This window comes from Pseudorca crassidens, chromosome 12 (genome assembly GCF_039906515.1).
Source record: "Pseudorca crassidens isolate mPseCra1 chromosome 12, mPseCra1.hap1, whole genome shotgun sequence".
Taxonomy (NCBI): Eukaryota; Metazoa; Chordata; class Mammalia; order Artiodactyla; family Delphinidae; genus Pseudorca; species Pseudorca crassidens.
Genome location: NC_090307.1, coordinates 82523228 through 82539651, shown reverse-complemented (window position 1 = coordinate 82539651; position 16424 = coordinate 82523228). Strand labels below are relative to the sequence as shown.

General features: G+C 45.7%; 2 protein-coding genes across 2 annotated transcripts in view; one reads left to right on the top strand and one right to left on the bottom strand.

Annotated features, from left to right (window-relative positions):
* ACAD10 (acyl-CoA dehydrogenase family member 10) overlaps positions 1-1654 on the top strand; it is a 49076-nt gene extending 47422 nt beyond the window's left edge. The window contains 2 exon segments of the mRNA XM_067700823.1: positions 758-835; positions 1438-1654. Coding sequence (XP_067556924.1) covers positions 758-835; positions 1438-1578 — 219 coding nt within the window. The 3' untranslated portion in view covers positions 1579-1654.
* The window catches only part of LOC137204070 (uncharacterized), a 70473-nt gene continuing 55662 nt past the window's right edge, over positions 1614-16424 (bottom strand). Inside the window, exons 5-6 of the mRNA XM_067701396.1 lie at positions 7697-7788; positions 1614-1771 (exon numbers count right to left, since the gene is read on the bottom strand). The gene's annotated coding sequence lies outside the window, so the exon portion shown is untranslated. The remainder of the gene's footprint in view (positions 1772-7696; positions 7789-16424) is intronic.

The window sequence follows — 16424 nt, the reverse complement described above, 5'->3', positions numbered from 1 at the left end:
CAAGACAGTGGACCTGACAGGGCCCCAGGGCCCCAGCCTGAGCTACGGCCCCACCCGGACTTCCGGGCATCCAGCAAACTAAGAGTAAGCCATGGAGTTAGCCAGAGGAGAAGCTTTATTTTCAAGTGTGATATTATTCTTTAAATGGCTCTTTTTGAGGGCCTCTAACAGCCAGGTACAATGCCATGCTGACCCCTGCCTTCTCCATCTCTCCATGGGGCCTCCACCCCTTAGCCGAGAGGCCTCGGTAGCAGTGGGTTGACCCAGGCTCAAGTTCCCTGTTTCTTGGCAATCTAGTGCCGGGTATGAGGGCTCTCGGGGGCTTCGATTAAAATCCCAGACCGAGGGCAGATCGTTGCTGCTCAATTCCCCAGAGTCCTGGCTGGCCTTGTTCCACTTACCCTTTGAAAACAGAGCTGGCCGTGACCCTGAATGAGGCACAAGCCACTCACTACCCTGCCCTGTGTGTGTGCTGGCGATGCTGCCCGTCACCTGGGAAGACGCCCTGAGTCTTTCCTTGACCAGACAGCCACTCACACCGCACAACATCCCGAGGCCCTTCCTAGTCACCCCGCTGCCCCCTCCACCCCCGTCAGTGCTGGGCAGGGACCACGCACCAGGCAAGGCCTGTGGTCCAGCGGGACCTCAGCTCTCTGTTCTGAGCTATTGTTTCTACTCCTCCCTGTGAAACTGATCGTCCTTCCAAGTGTTCAGCCCTCGGGTCTGCCCTCCTAACCACACCTCGTCTTCCTTGCAGGCTGCAGCTTTGGATATTGCCATGATTAAAATGGGGGCCCCGCCCATGGCCTACCGAGTGACTGATCGTGCTATTCAGGTGAGCACAGATGATGGATCACTGATTCGTCTGAATCATTTACAACAGATGCAAAACTCCCTCTCCTTCAGCTGCCCAACCTTCTGTAAACTAATAGCCGCCCTTTGTCGCACACTCACCACATGTGACTTTCCTTTTCCTCCTCAGAACAACCCTATGAGGGGTTCTATTCCTACCTTCATTTTGAATATGTGGAAACAGAAGCAGAGGAAAGTGAAGTGACTTGTCCAGGGTCACTCAGCTTGAAAGGAGCTGAGCTCAGATTTGGGGAACCTAGGTCCTTCTTTGAGCAGGCCCAGCCTCCTAACCATGCAGGGATGCCTCCTTCCCAAATCTCAATCCCTGGCCCCAACAGAGGGATTTCCCAATGGCAGAAGTCACCTAGCAGAGCAGACCTGGGAGTCTGGCATCCCTGGGATGGCAAGTGCGGCCCCACCTGAAGTCTTCCAGAACCTTGTTATCACACAGGTGTCAGGGGACAAGCTTGGGAAGGAGGCTGTTATGAGCCGTTCTGAGATCTTAGGAGCAGGCACTTGTTCCTGGGGCTCTCAGAGACAAGGGCTCACCCAGGGCTCCCTCCCCTCCCGCTCTGTGTCTGCCAGGCCTTCGGAGCAGCAGGGCCGAGCAGCGACTACCCGCTGGCTCAGTTCTTCACCAGGGCTCGAGCCCTGCGCTTTGCCGACGGCCCTGATGAGGTGCACAGGGCGGCAGTGGCCAAGATGGAGCTGAAGCGCTGCAGTTAGACCTGTGGGACTGCAAGAGCCAGATCATCCCTGTCAGGCCTGTGGTGCCCAAAACTTTAAATGATGTGCTTTGAAAGACCTGGTATGTGTGATTCTTGCACCCTGCCCGGCAGCTCTGTCCTTCCATCCTTATTGTGAACTCAGCCTCGGTGGGTGCCCACAGAAGACACTTCTGTAAGAAGCCTGGAGTTGCCTGTTTCAGACAAGGAGGGAGGGGATTAGCTGAGAGCTGAGTGGGTTTCAGGATAGAGGGTGGAGAGCTGGTCTTCAGTCCAGGCACCCGGCTGGGCAGCCAGGCCCCCTTCTCTCTGGCTGTGGCGCATAAGGGCTGTGGGACTCTGCACGAACGTTAGGAGTCCTGCTGGGGGGGGGGGGTGCCCGTGCTCGCTCGCTGCTCTGTGCCTCCGTACCCCCGCTCCCAGCTGATGGCTGCAGCCAACAGACCCAGGGCGGGAGTGCTCCTGGGAAAAAGGAATGAAACCCCAGCCATGAAGCCACTGCCATCTGATTTTCTTCCTTTGAATGTCCAAAACACAGAACACTGAGGTGTTATTTTGGAAAGGGACTTTGGAAACATGAAAGAACAAGAAAATATACCTCAGAGACATCACAAATGTTCTATGTCATACAAAGAGAATGGAGAATGAAGGCTCACACCTTAGCTCCCCTGTCTCAGTATGTCAGGTGCCTCCTCATACTTGAGTTTACACAAGATCCTGCCCAGTGCATCGGCCCACCCAAATGCATGGGGGACACAGACACGGTGACCCCGGTCGGTCCCGAATCAGCCACCTCACAGCTGCTCATGTAAAGGTCAGCAAAGGACGACGGCTTTCTGGTGTGTGAGGCCCACTCCTCCCTCTGCTCTATAGTCAGAATGTTTGCGGGGAGGGTAGGTGGTGGGCAACATGCAATTACAGTTCAGAGGGCAGTACTCTCCCTGCAGAGAAAGGTGGACATACTCACTTGAGGTCTGAGCTCTTCAAGGAATGGGTGTCCCATGAGCCCAGGTGGCAGTCAGAGATAAGCCACTGGCTGTTAGGACCTGGACTGCTAATGTCATGATCTGGGATGATGTGGCCGTCAGCTGCCCATTTCAGGTCAGACCAGATGGGCAGGGACCGTCGTCCCAGCGTCTGCTGCACTGCAGACTTGACCCCCTTGAGGGGACTGCTTTAATGGAGAGAGCGCCCATTAAATTCAGACCCCCCCAGTGAATTGCTGTCACACCAACTACACGGGCAAACAACTTTTTGCAAACTCGGGCAGGGTTCTAGCATCCTGACTTGTTTCAAGCCTTAGGAAGGAGGAGGTTTGAAAAAGGAAGTGCTCGGCTGGTGGCCTGCTGTATCACGTGGCCCTCAGCTTTGTCAACCTTGCTTGTTAAGTAGTGCAGCGGCAGGGATGAAAATAGAAGCCATGCAGTGGAGCAACCCCACGTCTCCCTCAGATACTGTGCTGCAAAGTGGGGAGGCCCTGGGGCGGCAGAGTGGACACTGCCTGAAGGATGCGAGTCATAGAGATGTGGCCTCCAGCAGCCCCTCATCCAGGGTCTCCCATTCGGTGAAATAATTCCACTCCCCACTGTCAACTGCACCCAAATTCTGGGCCAGGCACTGGTCTCGGCCTTGGGGAATGTGCAAAAAAACAGGTCAAGTTGCCATTATAAAGGAGCCCACATCTCAAGTGGGGGATGGTGGTGAGTGTCTGAGACCGTGGTGAGTGACTTGGGTGCTGTGCTGGGTGATTGGTGAGTGACGAGGGTGCTGTGGTGGGTGACTGATGACTGACAAGGGTGCTGTGCTGGGTGACTGATGAGTGATGAGGGGACTGTGGTGGGTGACTGATGAGTGACGAGGGTGCTGTGCTGGGTGACTGATGAGTGATGAGGGGACTGTGGTGGGTGACTGATGAGTAACGTGGGTGCTGTGGTGGGTGACTGATGAGTGACAAGGGGACTGTGGAGGGTGACTGATGAGTGACGAGGGTGCTGTGGTGGCTGACTGATGAGTGACGAGGGTGCTGTGCTGGGTGACTGATGAGTGACGAGGGGGCTGTGGTGGCTGACTGATGAGTGACGAGGGTGCTGTGCTGGGTGACTGATGAGTGACGAGGGGGCTGTGCTGGGTGACTGATGAGTGACGTGGGTGCTGTGCTGGGTGACTGATGAGTGACATGGGTGCTGTGCTGGGTAACTGATGAGTGATGAGGGTGCTGTGCTGGGTGATTGATGAGTGACGAGGGTGCTGTGCTGGGCGACTGCTGGGTGACAAGGGGGCTGTGCTGGGTGACTGCTGAGTGACGAGGGGGCTGTGGTGGGTGACTGATGAGTGACGTGGGTGCTGTGCTGGGTGCTGTGCTGGGTGATGAGTGACGTGGGTACTATGCTGGGTGACTGATGAATGACATTGGTGTTGGGATGGGTGATGAGTGACGTGGGTGCTGTGCTGGGTGATTGATGAGTGACAAGGGTGCTGTGCTGGGTGATTGATGAGTGACGAGGGTGCTGTGGTGGATGATTGATGAGTGACGAGGGTGCTGTGCTGGGTGATTGATGAGGATGCTGTGCTGGGTGACTCATGAGTGATGTGGGTGCTGTGCTGGGTGACTGATGAGTGACGAGGGTGCTGTGGTGAGTGCTGTGGTGGGTGATGTGATAGGCACTGCTGGGGGTGCGGAGCTGGGGGCTCAGGAGGGAGGACTTGTGCCAGAAGAGGCATTTGAGCCAGACCTGCACGACGAGAATGGGCAAGGGTGCTTCAGAAGAAGGAGCAGCAGATGCAGAGGCCCTGTGGGGCAGCCCAGTATGTCTGGGTACAGAGCAGAGAGAGTAGGAGGTGGTGGATCATATTAGGCCTCAGGGGCCTTGGTGAGGAGTTTGGTGTTGGTTCTAAATGTGACAAAACGGTGAGTTTAGGTGGCAGCACGATATGCTTTGATTTGAGTTTCTAAAAGCTCCTTCTGCTCTCCAGAGTTCACCAGGATGAAGAAGGAATAAAGGAAGACTAGAGCGGGTTCAAAGTTCCCTAAAGCTGTAGAGGGCTCCAAAAGAACCACCCACAAAATTAAAATTAAAGAAAAAAAAGAGGAGGAAAGGCAGGGGGATGAGGGGCAGGGCCTTAACAAGATATGAGCAAAAAATCCAAAGGATAAAGGAAGTTGAACCTGGTCCTTATCCGGCTTTTTCCCCACCTTCAGCAGACAGTTGGCATTTCTGGTGGGCCGACGCAGTAGCTAGTGTGGTGACGCCCAGCACCGTGCTCCTCTGGAGTGGGGTCAGCGTGTGGTGTGGGTGCCCGCTGGGCGTGGACAGGCCTGGCATGGTGATGAGCGTGCCTGACCAGTTTTATCTGTGGCACACTTACATCTTGCCACCAGCCCTGTGTGGCTGGGCCTGCCTTCCTATCAGCCTGCCTTGGGAATGGGAACAAAATGTCCTCATAACATACTAGTGATTGTTTTTTCTCACAGTAATTTGCTATCCCAAAGCAATTGAACACACATTCCTCTGCTCATCTCTTGACATCAGGGGCTAGATTCCCGTAGGGCTGAGTCCTCCCCAGCGGTCCCATGACAGTCCCTGGGCCTCAGGGTTCCAGCCCTCCCTTCGCATTCTCCCCCACCTCATGCTCCCTGTAGCGACTTGGGGTCTTGGCATCCACAGCTGCCTGTGCTCCTCCAAGCCCTGATTTCAGATATTGTCAGATCATTCCAGAATAATCCCAGAGAGGCTGTAAGAAAGAGACTGGATTCCAGGTAATTCGCCTGGGTGGGGTGCCTTCAGGACATCACTGGGGGTGATGTTGAAAGAACAGGCTCCAGTGTTCTCCACCAGCATTCCCCTGCTAGAGTCCCCAGTGGTCATCTAAGAGACAGCTCCTGTCTGTCACCGCCCGGGACTTAGAGTTCCCCAGGGATGCCTTGGGGATGCCAGGGCTGTGCTGCAGCTCACCTCTTTGCAGTCACAGGGAAACTGGATGCAAGTCCAGGGCCGAAGCACTGGTTGAGCATCTCTGGGACATCTGTATCAGTATTTATACTGATATTTATATATCAGTATAATAATATATATAAATATATTATTTATATATATAAAAATATATATAAATATAAATATAAATATATTTATATTTATATATATTTATACCCCCATGGTGCCCTGCGGCTACAGCCCTCTCCCCTCCATCGACCTCACTAATGTGTGTAAGCGTCAGAGCAGAAAGACGGAGGAAAGACAGAGGTTTGGACCCGGGGTCCAAACCTGTGATCACCTATTGGACAAGTACTCTGGGAGCAGAGTTCTTTTAATCAAGTTGGCTGAATGGAGAAATGATTTCAGGGAATTCTCCATCTTATCAGCATTAGATAGATAACCTAGTGGTAAAGAGGTGTCACAGATAAACACAGACAGACACTAAAGTGTTAAGGACAAATATTAATCAGTAATATGCTATTGCAGTAGGAAAGAGGGCCCAGCATGAACTGACCTCAACTTCCATTTGTACAGAGGGCATTTTAAAGGGAGAATGAGAGAGCAGGGAGGGGCAATGGTGGGGTTTGCACGTGGAAATTCCTGCTAAATGTACAAAAAGCGGGAAGGTGGAGGGCTCCACATGAAACTTATCTGGGTTATCTAACTTCAGGCGCTCAAGGAAGTTAGGCTCCTAGCCTCTCACAGAGACCCTAAATCATTCGTGCTGAGAGTCTGCTGTTTTTATAGGCTGAGGTTGAGGCCCAGTCGGGAAGAGAGCTTAGAGGAGCCCAGCAAGAGTCTAGTCAAGGAGAGGCTTTGTCAGCCACACTTCTGGATTCAAATGACCCTGGGTTTCAACCTGCTTCTGTGACAGATGAGCTGGGTGATGACAGGGAAGCGATTTTTCATCATGTAGGGTTAGTTTTCTCATTTGGAAAATGGAGAGAACAGCATTCCCTCCGAGGATTGTTTGAAGATTAAATGAGCTGACCCACGAAGATTAAAGACGAAGCCTGCGGTACATGCCAGTGTTTCACGTGGCTGGAGTCCGGAGGGGGCTAAAGAGGAGGCTGTGTTCCAGTTGGGATACAGTCCTGCGGGGGCCCCACCAGGGCCTGGCACAGCTGAGGCTGCAGCCTCTCACAGGCTGACGTGCAGAGGAATGAACCCAGGGATCTGGTTACACTGCCAAGCGTGACTCAGCAGGTCTGCCTTCCTAACGCGCTCACAGTTAATGCTGCTGGTTTGGGGACCCCATCTGGAGAAGTGAGGGTGAGGAGAATGGCTAGACTCCCCTCACTTCGTCACCTGGATGGAGTAATAGCTCCTAGATATTTAGTACCTACCAGGTGCCAAGAACTGCACATGTATTATTTTGAACCCTTAAAACAACTGGCAGATACTTTTTCTAGCTATTTTAGAGGTGAGGAGACGGAGGTTCAAAGAGGTTTCATGACTTGCCTAAGATCACACAGCTAGTCAGTGAATTCAAACCTAAACTACGAGACTGTAAGAGCTCTTTCCACTCGGAAGCATGGATTTTTACCATCTCTGAGGGGCTTCCTGAGAGGTGCTGGCTGCCTCACCTGGAAAAGGAGGAGGAAGAAAAAGAAGTCCCAGCTAGCCAAGGAGAGGCATGTCCTGCCATGAAGAAAGTATGTGAGTGTGTTTCCAAAGCCGGGGAATCTCCGGGGTACCTACTCACTGCCTTAGGGGGCCAGGCTGCAGGTGGGGCGTGGTGAGCCTGTCACGAGTTTCTTTGCATGTGCAAATAAGGAGGGCAGCCCTTGCTGGACCGCACTTTTTCCTCCTGCTCCTGAGAGAGAATGTCTTTCCGTTTAAATGTTGCTTTGAATTACACCCCCCCCACCCCCACACACTGTTTGCAAAAACAAACCAAAAAACACCTTTCATTTGATAGTGTCAGTGTCCCAGCACTGGGACTAAACAACCAAATATTTAAAATCTCACGGTTCGGGGACCCTAAAGGACACCTCAGTTACCACTGTTTTTAGAGAGCAGGTGGAACTAGATTTTTTTCGACCTGAAAACACACTGTTGGGCCCTAACAATGAAATGCTTTGGAATATTTCAAGGCTAAGACTTTGTATAACTTCTTAGAGGAAGTGAATGGCTGTTTCTTACCCAATTCGGTGCTTCTCCCAATGATCTCAGCACAGTGGGAGGACAATGTTTATTCATGTCGAAGTGTTCACATCTCTTCCCTCTGCAGCATCCTGAAAAGACATTACATTTTGCTTGCTTAGTTCCTCTCCCAGCTTCATTCTTCTTCCATCTAAGGATACTTTGCTTTTGTCAGTTCCATTCCTGGCACTGAGTCCACAGACAAGGGGCAATGGAGAGAATAAGAGAGAAAGTTGGACCTAGAGAAAAAGAGATTAAACAATAACAACAAAAAATCAGAACAAAGGTTTACATAAGAACAAGAAAACAGATTGAAAGAAATGTGGAAGAGCCAACATAGATTGTCAGGGAGGAAATCTAGGTTGAGAGTTAAATTGTGCTTAATGCCTTGGGCAGACTGAGCCACATGGAGCCACAAATATATTAGGATTTCAGCACATGCAGTTAATCTTGGGCTGCAGTGTTTGGTTGACCTTGAACTGAAAATTGTGTGAAAGCAGCTAAAGGAAGCTAGTGTGGTTACAGAAGACTTCCCCAGAAGATGGAATTTGGGCTGAATCCTGGTAGGTAAGATTTCTTTAAGCAGAGTCAGTAGGATGGGCATGGGGAAGAGGGGCCCCCAAAACTAGGGGACCAGGGGTGAGAAAGCTGCTGGTGAGGTATGGTGAGCACCACAGATGAACAAACCAGAATAAATGAACCTGTGAACCAACACGTGTGCTAAACAGATACACACAACTGTGCACACAAGTGGGGACCCAAGCACGTTGCCACACAAGCCTGTGATATGACTTGAGTGAGTGAAAGTAAGGGTCCTGCCTAAGATCACACGGCTGGTTAGCACTTGATTCCCATTTTCAGTTTCTTTCCATTTTAATACTACTTTTCTTCTTTTAGACAAAATCAAATAGCCACATATTAGATGATTTTCAGGGATGCTAAAAACTCATACTCTGGAATGAGGAAAGTCTGATGCCACCAACAATGCTTATTACTCATGGAAGGTAATGCCTGCTTTTTTTTTTTTTTTTTTAAATAAATTTATTTATTTATTTTTGGCTGTGTTGGGTCTTCATTGCGGGCTTTCTCTGGTTGCTGCAAGTGGGGGCTACTCTTCATTGCGGTGTACGGGCTTCTCATTGTGGTGGCTTCTGTTGTTGCGGAGCACGGGCTCTAGGGATGTGGGCTTCATTAGTTGTTGCACGCGGGCTCAGTAGTTGTGGCATGCCGGCTCTAGAGCGCAGGCTCAGTAGTTGTGGTGCACGGGCTTAGTTGCTCCGTGGCATGTGGGATCTTCCCAGACCGGGGCTCAAACCCATGTCCACTGCATTGGCAGGTGGATTCTTAACCACTGCACCACCAGGGAAGCCCCTGGGAATGCCTGCTTATATGGGATATGTGAAAAGCTGCTCTTAGGGGCCATGTCTAATTTTGTTTCATTTGAACTAACTTTAAAATCAGAGCACAATAACAGTTTTATTATCATCTTTTAAATTTTTGTCCCAATCGTAATCCCTCAGCATCAAAGACCAGCAACTCTGGCAGCACAGGCTTTTAACTGAAAAAGAAAAAAGGACAAATGTTAATCCGTTTTTGTTTCTGGAGGAGGGCCATTATTCAGTGTCAGATCCCTACTAATAGTTAAATAAAAAAATATTTCCGAAGAAGTCAGAGAGAATAGATTTTTTAAACTTTTATTTTTAAATGTCCTATGAGGACTCATATAATAAAATAGGCCCCAGATATTACCAATATACTGTATTCACAGTCAGAGCTTTTGATTCACTTAGTCTTTTATTTTTCCTTTTTTTTTTTAAACCACAATGACACAATCCTCTGTGTACACTTGATGGCCTGGCACTCTGCACTAACTCCAACATGGGTGGAACACTTGCTTTGTATGCTTTTAATTGAGGATACAGAGGTAAATAAAACTCTTGTGGGAAAACTGTCTTCCAAACTCAAGCTCTGAAAAGAACAGTGTTTCTTCTCTACCAGTTACAGCATTGTGTAACCTCAGGCAAAACTGCGAGACTCTGTGTGCCTTAGTTTCCTCACTTGTAAAATGAGGATAAAGTGGTAGCTACCCCAAAAGGCCGTTGTGAGGATGAAATAAATTAATCTATGTAAAGTGCTGAGAAGAGCATCTGGTAAGTACTGTGTGAGCTGTCTGTTGCTATTGTTGTCTCTGCCACTATTAATGCTCTAATAACCTCAAAGATTAACTGGATTGAAGATCTGATGTTCAAGTCATTGGCACAGAAAGTCTAAAGATTAAATACAAAAGAGGGCAGATCTTAAAGAGCCTAAGAAAATTTGGTATAGAGATTGATTGGAGAGAATGACAGCCCTCACTGAGGCCAAGCTGCAGAGAATCTAGGCACTCTCTTTTATCCGTGGATGTGGTGTGGTGATCATAGAGGAACCTTGGAAGGTCTCAGGGGTAAAAAGGGGAGTGGACATGGAATTAGCGCCAAGCTAAAAGAATTACTATCCAGCTAAGCTGAGGAACTGCATTGTCTGCAAGAACGTGTCTGTCTTGGAACAGGCCTCCCTGTTCCCTCAGGGTTGAAAATACCATGAACACTGCAGACTTCCCAGAAAATGTTTATATTTTCAAAAGATTACACGGAGATACTTAGAAAAGAAAACTGAGAACCTTTTCATAAAAAACAGGAAGGCTAAGGGGGAAATGACATTCTACTTAACAAATTTTAATTTAGGTCAGTGATGGGAATGGGCTGGGGTAAGTAAACACTTAGGAGTCCTTCACAGGAAGACGAATGTTGTCCTAGGGACACACTCAGGATTCCCTCAGAAAATAATTGTCATGTCTAATCCCAATAAAGAAAGAAAATTCTAGTATTTTTAATGCTTTTAATTTCTCTTGGTCATATAGTTCACCAGGGGACTCATCTAGACCTTAAAAGAAGGTTAGAAAGTTCAAATGTTCCTGTTTGGAGCTGAAGAAGGGTTAAGGAAAAATTGCTTTCCAAACCGGTGGTCACACTTTGTTCTTCCCACCACCTTAAAAACAAACTATTGTGCCTTTTTCTTTTTTCCCTGAACATGACTCTATGATTTTGCTTACGGTGTGCTCCTTTTTTAGAATATCTTTCCCCGAAAATTTTTACCTGATAAATTCTTAACCTTAACAGCCCAGTTCAGAGGTGACCACTATACTGTTTTTATAATCTCCTAGGGTAAAATGACTACCTTATTTGCAGTCCTGTAGTAATACTCTATTTTGTTTGTTTACCACATAGTCTGTTCTGTGTATTTGTTTACATGTCTGTTTTCTCTTGTACAATGTGAAGGACCTAAGGACAGGAATCATTTGCCTAAAAATGTACACAGCACCTAGTAGGTGCATAAATGTAAACATTTGTATGAGCTAAAATCTGAGCACCTTAAGTGAGTACTGATTCTCAAGCTAAGACTGTAGAAAATAGAAGTGGGATTAAGTTTAACCCCAGGAGTGTCCCTTTAGCAAATTTCCAGCAGGATCATCAGGTAATTAATAAGATAAAATTCCCTTTGATTTAAACAGCCCATCACTAGGAAGGGGCACTATTTTCTCCTAGAGGTCATCACCATGACGCAGGTGGATTTACTTATGCTTTCATGTAAATTACCTATGACTGATCTTCGGATTTGCTGCTTGGTGCTTCTACCTATACCTTCACTCTGCTTTGGCGTGTGGAATATTTTAATACTCAGAACCCACAACTTCTTCCCCTGTGCCTTCTATAAGCCTCACAAAAGTCCCTTCTTTTATAAGGTCATTACTGTTTGACAGGAAATAGATTTGAATGAAATCCTTTCTGGAGCTTGTCATTAAGTAGGCACCCCCGAAAGTATATGTGGGAGTAGGCTTTCAATTCAGATTTATTTTATCCTGGAAGAGAAGCTCATGTTTTGTTAGTATGGGTCGAATGCAGCAAACCAAATCTGAGGAAAAGGAAGATAATGAATATTTATTAAGCACTTTCCAAGTCCAAGCACTGCTGTAGGTAACATACGTTATTTCATTTTATCTTAACAATGCTATGGGATGTGTCCTGTTAACCCGTTTTATAGATGAAGAAAGTGAAGCTAAATGAGATTAAATCACATGGTTGAGGTCACTTAATTAGTAAACGATACAGCTAGTATTCAAATGCAGATCTGATCCAAATCCAATGAAAATGCCACTCTACAACCACACCCACGGGAAAAGACTCCTCCTACCTACCTCTGGTTAGGTCTACCAGCAACAACCAGACCTCCAGTGGGCACTTCTTCCTGAATGCTTTCAGACCGCTTTTGTAAGTTATCTCCAGCCCTGACCTCTTCCCTGACTTCAGGCTCCTCTATCTAACTGCCTACTCAACACGTCCAGTTGGCTAGCTGCTGTGCATCTCAAACTCAACGCGCATGAAAACCGAACTTCTGATTCTGGACTTCCACCCAAACATGCTTCTCCTGCATCTTTCCTTTTTCAGGAGATGGCAAGTCCATTCTTAGGAATTTTAGGTCCACACAAAGGAATTATCCCAGACTCCTTCTTTTCCCTCTTCTACCCACATCCAATCCATCTACAAATCCCGTGGGCTGTACCTTTGAAGTTTACCTCAGAGGGTTGTTATGAGCAGGAATGAGTTGATGTTTATAAAGTTGTTAGAACAGTGTCTGGCATATATAATGAGCACTATGAGTATTTATTGAGCAAAAGGAACATCCAGCATACTACTGCTACTCTCTGTCCCCACTCTCCCACCCTAGGTCCGGCCAGCATCATCGCTCACCTAGACTACTGACTGCAGTAAGTCATCACCTAAGTGGTCTCCCTGCTTCCAGCCTTGTCCTCCTAGAGCCTACTCTCCAAGCAGCAGAGCAATCCTTTAAAAACCCAAGACATATCGTGTCACTGCTCTAAACCATCCAGAAGTTTTCCATCTTACTCAGAATAAAATATAACAAAGTCCTTATCACGGCTTATAGCCTCGATAGCTAATCTACAAGATTCCTGCCCCCACCTGCCCTCACCTCTGATCTGCTCTTTTATCCACTGTGTTCTCTCTGTTCCACTCATCCTGGCCTCCCTGCTGTCCTCAGCCCTGTCGAGCATACTCTTCATCACCATCTGTGCATTTGCTATCCCGCTGTCTGGAACACTCTTCCCTTAGATATTCACAAGGCCTGCTCCCTCACTCACTCAGGTCTCTTCCCAAATGTCATCTCATCAGAGAGGCCTCCTTTGTTCACCCGACCCTTACATGTGTCAATCTCTAGTACCGCCCTGTTTAATTTTAATCTAGAGCACTTATCACACTTGACACTTAGCTCTTTGTTAATTGAGTTATTGCTTCTCTCTCTGCCCCTGATGTCAGTTCTAAAAGGGCAGGGCCTTTGTTTCATTTGTCACTATAACCCCAGTACTCAGAACTATGCCAGGCACACAGTAGACAAATTTGTTGAATACAGGGGAAACATGTATATATTCACTCATTTTCAACTTACGGTTGTCTGTAACATATTCCTAAAATGTCACAGAGAATGAAACAAATTCTATAAAATCCCCCGTATTACAGAATGAGTTCAGTTTTCAGCAGGAAAATTTTATTTTTAAATATTAAGAATTTTATTTTTAAATCTTTCCTTTCATTTGCGTAAAACTGACAAAAGATGAGTCAAGCCAGTTTTACCTTTGTACCTAATTACTTATCAGTAGTCACAAAACTCTATCAATAGTCACAAAAATATCTATAAATGAGATATATAAAGACTTTTTCCCCTCTCAAATTTACCTTACTGGTTACGTCCAAGACTTTTTTTCTCAAAAAATATCTCCCACTAAATGTTCAAACACAGAAATGTGGAAGAGCAGCGTTTAGATTTTGGTGACAGCAGCTAAGTGATCGGGTAATCTCCCATGGGACATTCTACCAGTAAATTTGGGCATTTGTTTAAAAAAACAAGAATTGGGGCATTTGTTGATGAAAATTCTTCTCATGTCTTGCCTCACTAAGATTTTATATCATCTGATGGTTGCCATGGAAATAGCAGTAATGCTAACAAGGGTTAGCCCCATAGGGTTTTACCACTGGGTACAGAATTATTTTCTGTGACGCCACTGGGGAAGCAATACAGATACTATGTGGGGATAAAAAGCTGGTGAGACTTAAGTAGTGGACCCCAAACTCTTCCTCCAAATCAGAGGCGATCCATTCTTTACCCTGATAATACCTACAGCTTCATCATCTAAGTTCTGAGCCTCTTTAAACCCTACATCCTCCACAGAGCATTTCCTAATAAACCCTAGCTCTCAGTTCCTGCTTCTGTCTCTCAATTCATATTTTTTAAATGGCCTTCATATCATACTTTAATTATCTAATGATAGTGTCTTGCATGGCTCTCCAGATGCAAACTGAATGAACAGTCCTTGAGTGCCTACCCTGCACCAGGCACCGGTGCTAAGTGCTGTCACGTGAATTATTCCCTGAAGTCCTCATAATGATACCTGTTAGGCAGGTATTATGAACCCACTATTTAGATGAGGAAATTGAACGTTGGAGAGGTTAAGTTACTTTCCCAGTACAATAAGTTAAATGTTTCCTCAAAGCAGTCACAGGTGTTTGACTGTAGGCTCCTGGAGGAAAGGGTGGCTCGCCTTCTGCCACTTCTCCAGGATTCAGAAAGGGCTTGGCTCACAACAGGCAATCAATTGACAAAAACATGACTTAAAGAAAACCAACAGTGAAAAAAATAAAAAGAACTATACTTGATATAAGCAGACAGGGAGGCAGAGCCTGCTGGGGTTTTTGTTTGTTTGTTTTGTTTTTGTTTAAGAAATCAAATGTACTGAAAGACGTAACAATGGTCATTTACTATTTTGGAAAAAATTAATTAAATCTTATGTAAAGCTTTAACTATGAACATACTGTTTGGTCATGATCAGTTGTGAGATATGCTGGCAAGTCATTTGTTATTACTAATAAAGTAATGAAGTATTAATAAATATTTCATTTCTTCAAAAAATTTCAATGTAACAAACTCAGAATGTTCGCTCACTATATTTTCTTGACAAGAAGAGAAAAGGTATTGTATTATAGTTAGAGCTAGCCCTCTGGGCAAACTAAACATGTATCTCGATGAAAAAAAAGATTAACTACCAAAAAATATTGGGACAGGGATAACCTGTCACCGGACTCCATTCCTAACTGGGTGAACATAAGCAATTCATGTAAGCAATCTGGCCTCTGTCTCCTCAAGCTTCAAACACATGGGACAAACTAACCCTACCCACGGCGAGACCACCCTTCAGGGGCAATCAGACGTTACTTTGTGTTCTGAGTTGGCATCTGTTCTATTTTCCTGTTTCTCCAAGGATGGCGAGGGAGCAAGAGGCGCTTACTGCTTCTGGAAACTGTCTAGTGTGTTGGCTTCGTGAAAATAAAACCCATAAATTTTGAAGCTGACTCAGTTTCTGCCTTCTGAGAAAAATGAAAGGTCAAGGGATGCGTCTCTTAAAAAATTCAGATTAAAAAAATAGAAATTTATTATGTAAGCCTGGCAACAAAAAATGTCTTCATGATTTTAAACAAAGTAAGTTGTTTCCAAGTGAATGTCCACTTCTCAGGAAGAGTTAAGATATTAAAAACATATCTTGCCTTCTCAGCCATTAAATACGTAATAAAAACCCATTTCCTACTTCTCCAGTGGGTTGGAAAATCGATTAAGGTCTGCCAAGGATTTCAGGTATACAGTGTTATCTCACTGTTAAGCGCTATTCTATTTAAACTTGTTTCTGCTTCCTTTCTGTCAACCCCCATGTCTATCTGGGATGCAATGATGGAGATTATTAATTAACTGCAGTCTTATAAGCCTGAAAATTCACGGGAGCAGGGAAGCTTAACAAGATAGAAATGAAAGTTTGGGCACATCCAGACAGAGCCTAATTTAAATCTTAGAATAATTATTCCAAATCAAAAAGAATCCAAATAACTTGTCACCTCAGAGCTCCTAGGTGGAAAAGAAGGTGCTGTGTAAGTCAAAATGATCATTCATTAATACACCTAACATACTGAGGAAGAGCAAAAATGCAAAAAGGCAACAATTTCAAATAATGTGGTAATCCAATACTGTTTCAACACACAGTTACTGAACATCCATCACAGGCAAGGCAAGATTTTAGGCATTGATTAGGATGCAGCCCTGCATTCAAGAAGGACATGAAACAGGTAAATGAACAAACAGATTTCACATTTGCTAAAGTGAAAACAACAACATAGAAGCACATATTTTAAAACATTCAGTTGACAGAATTTAAGTTCTGGAAAGTGAATCTTCAAATAAAGCATACTGAAACAATGTCTTTATTTATTAATTTGATCATGTTTAATTGATATTTCTATACAAAGAGATTCAACATTTCTAAGCTTTCCAGCCAATTGGCCATAATCACTATATAAACCCGCATGAATAGGTATTAGGCAGCATGAAAGAAATACATTTCCAGATGAACTTCAGAAAAAAACAAGGAAATTGCTTACTGATTCTATAGTTTGTTCCCACACTGAACAACGTGTAGCTAGTTTACACTGTAGAAAAGTTAAACTAGAATAAAGGCTATGATGCTGATTATGGAGTAAATTCATAGAAGTCCTGAATCATCTTCCATGCTTAGACCTTCTGATCCATTAATTTTACTGCTAGGAATCTATCTTTAGGAATAATCATCAGAGAA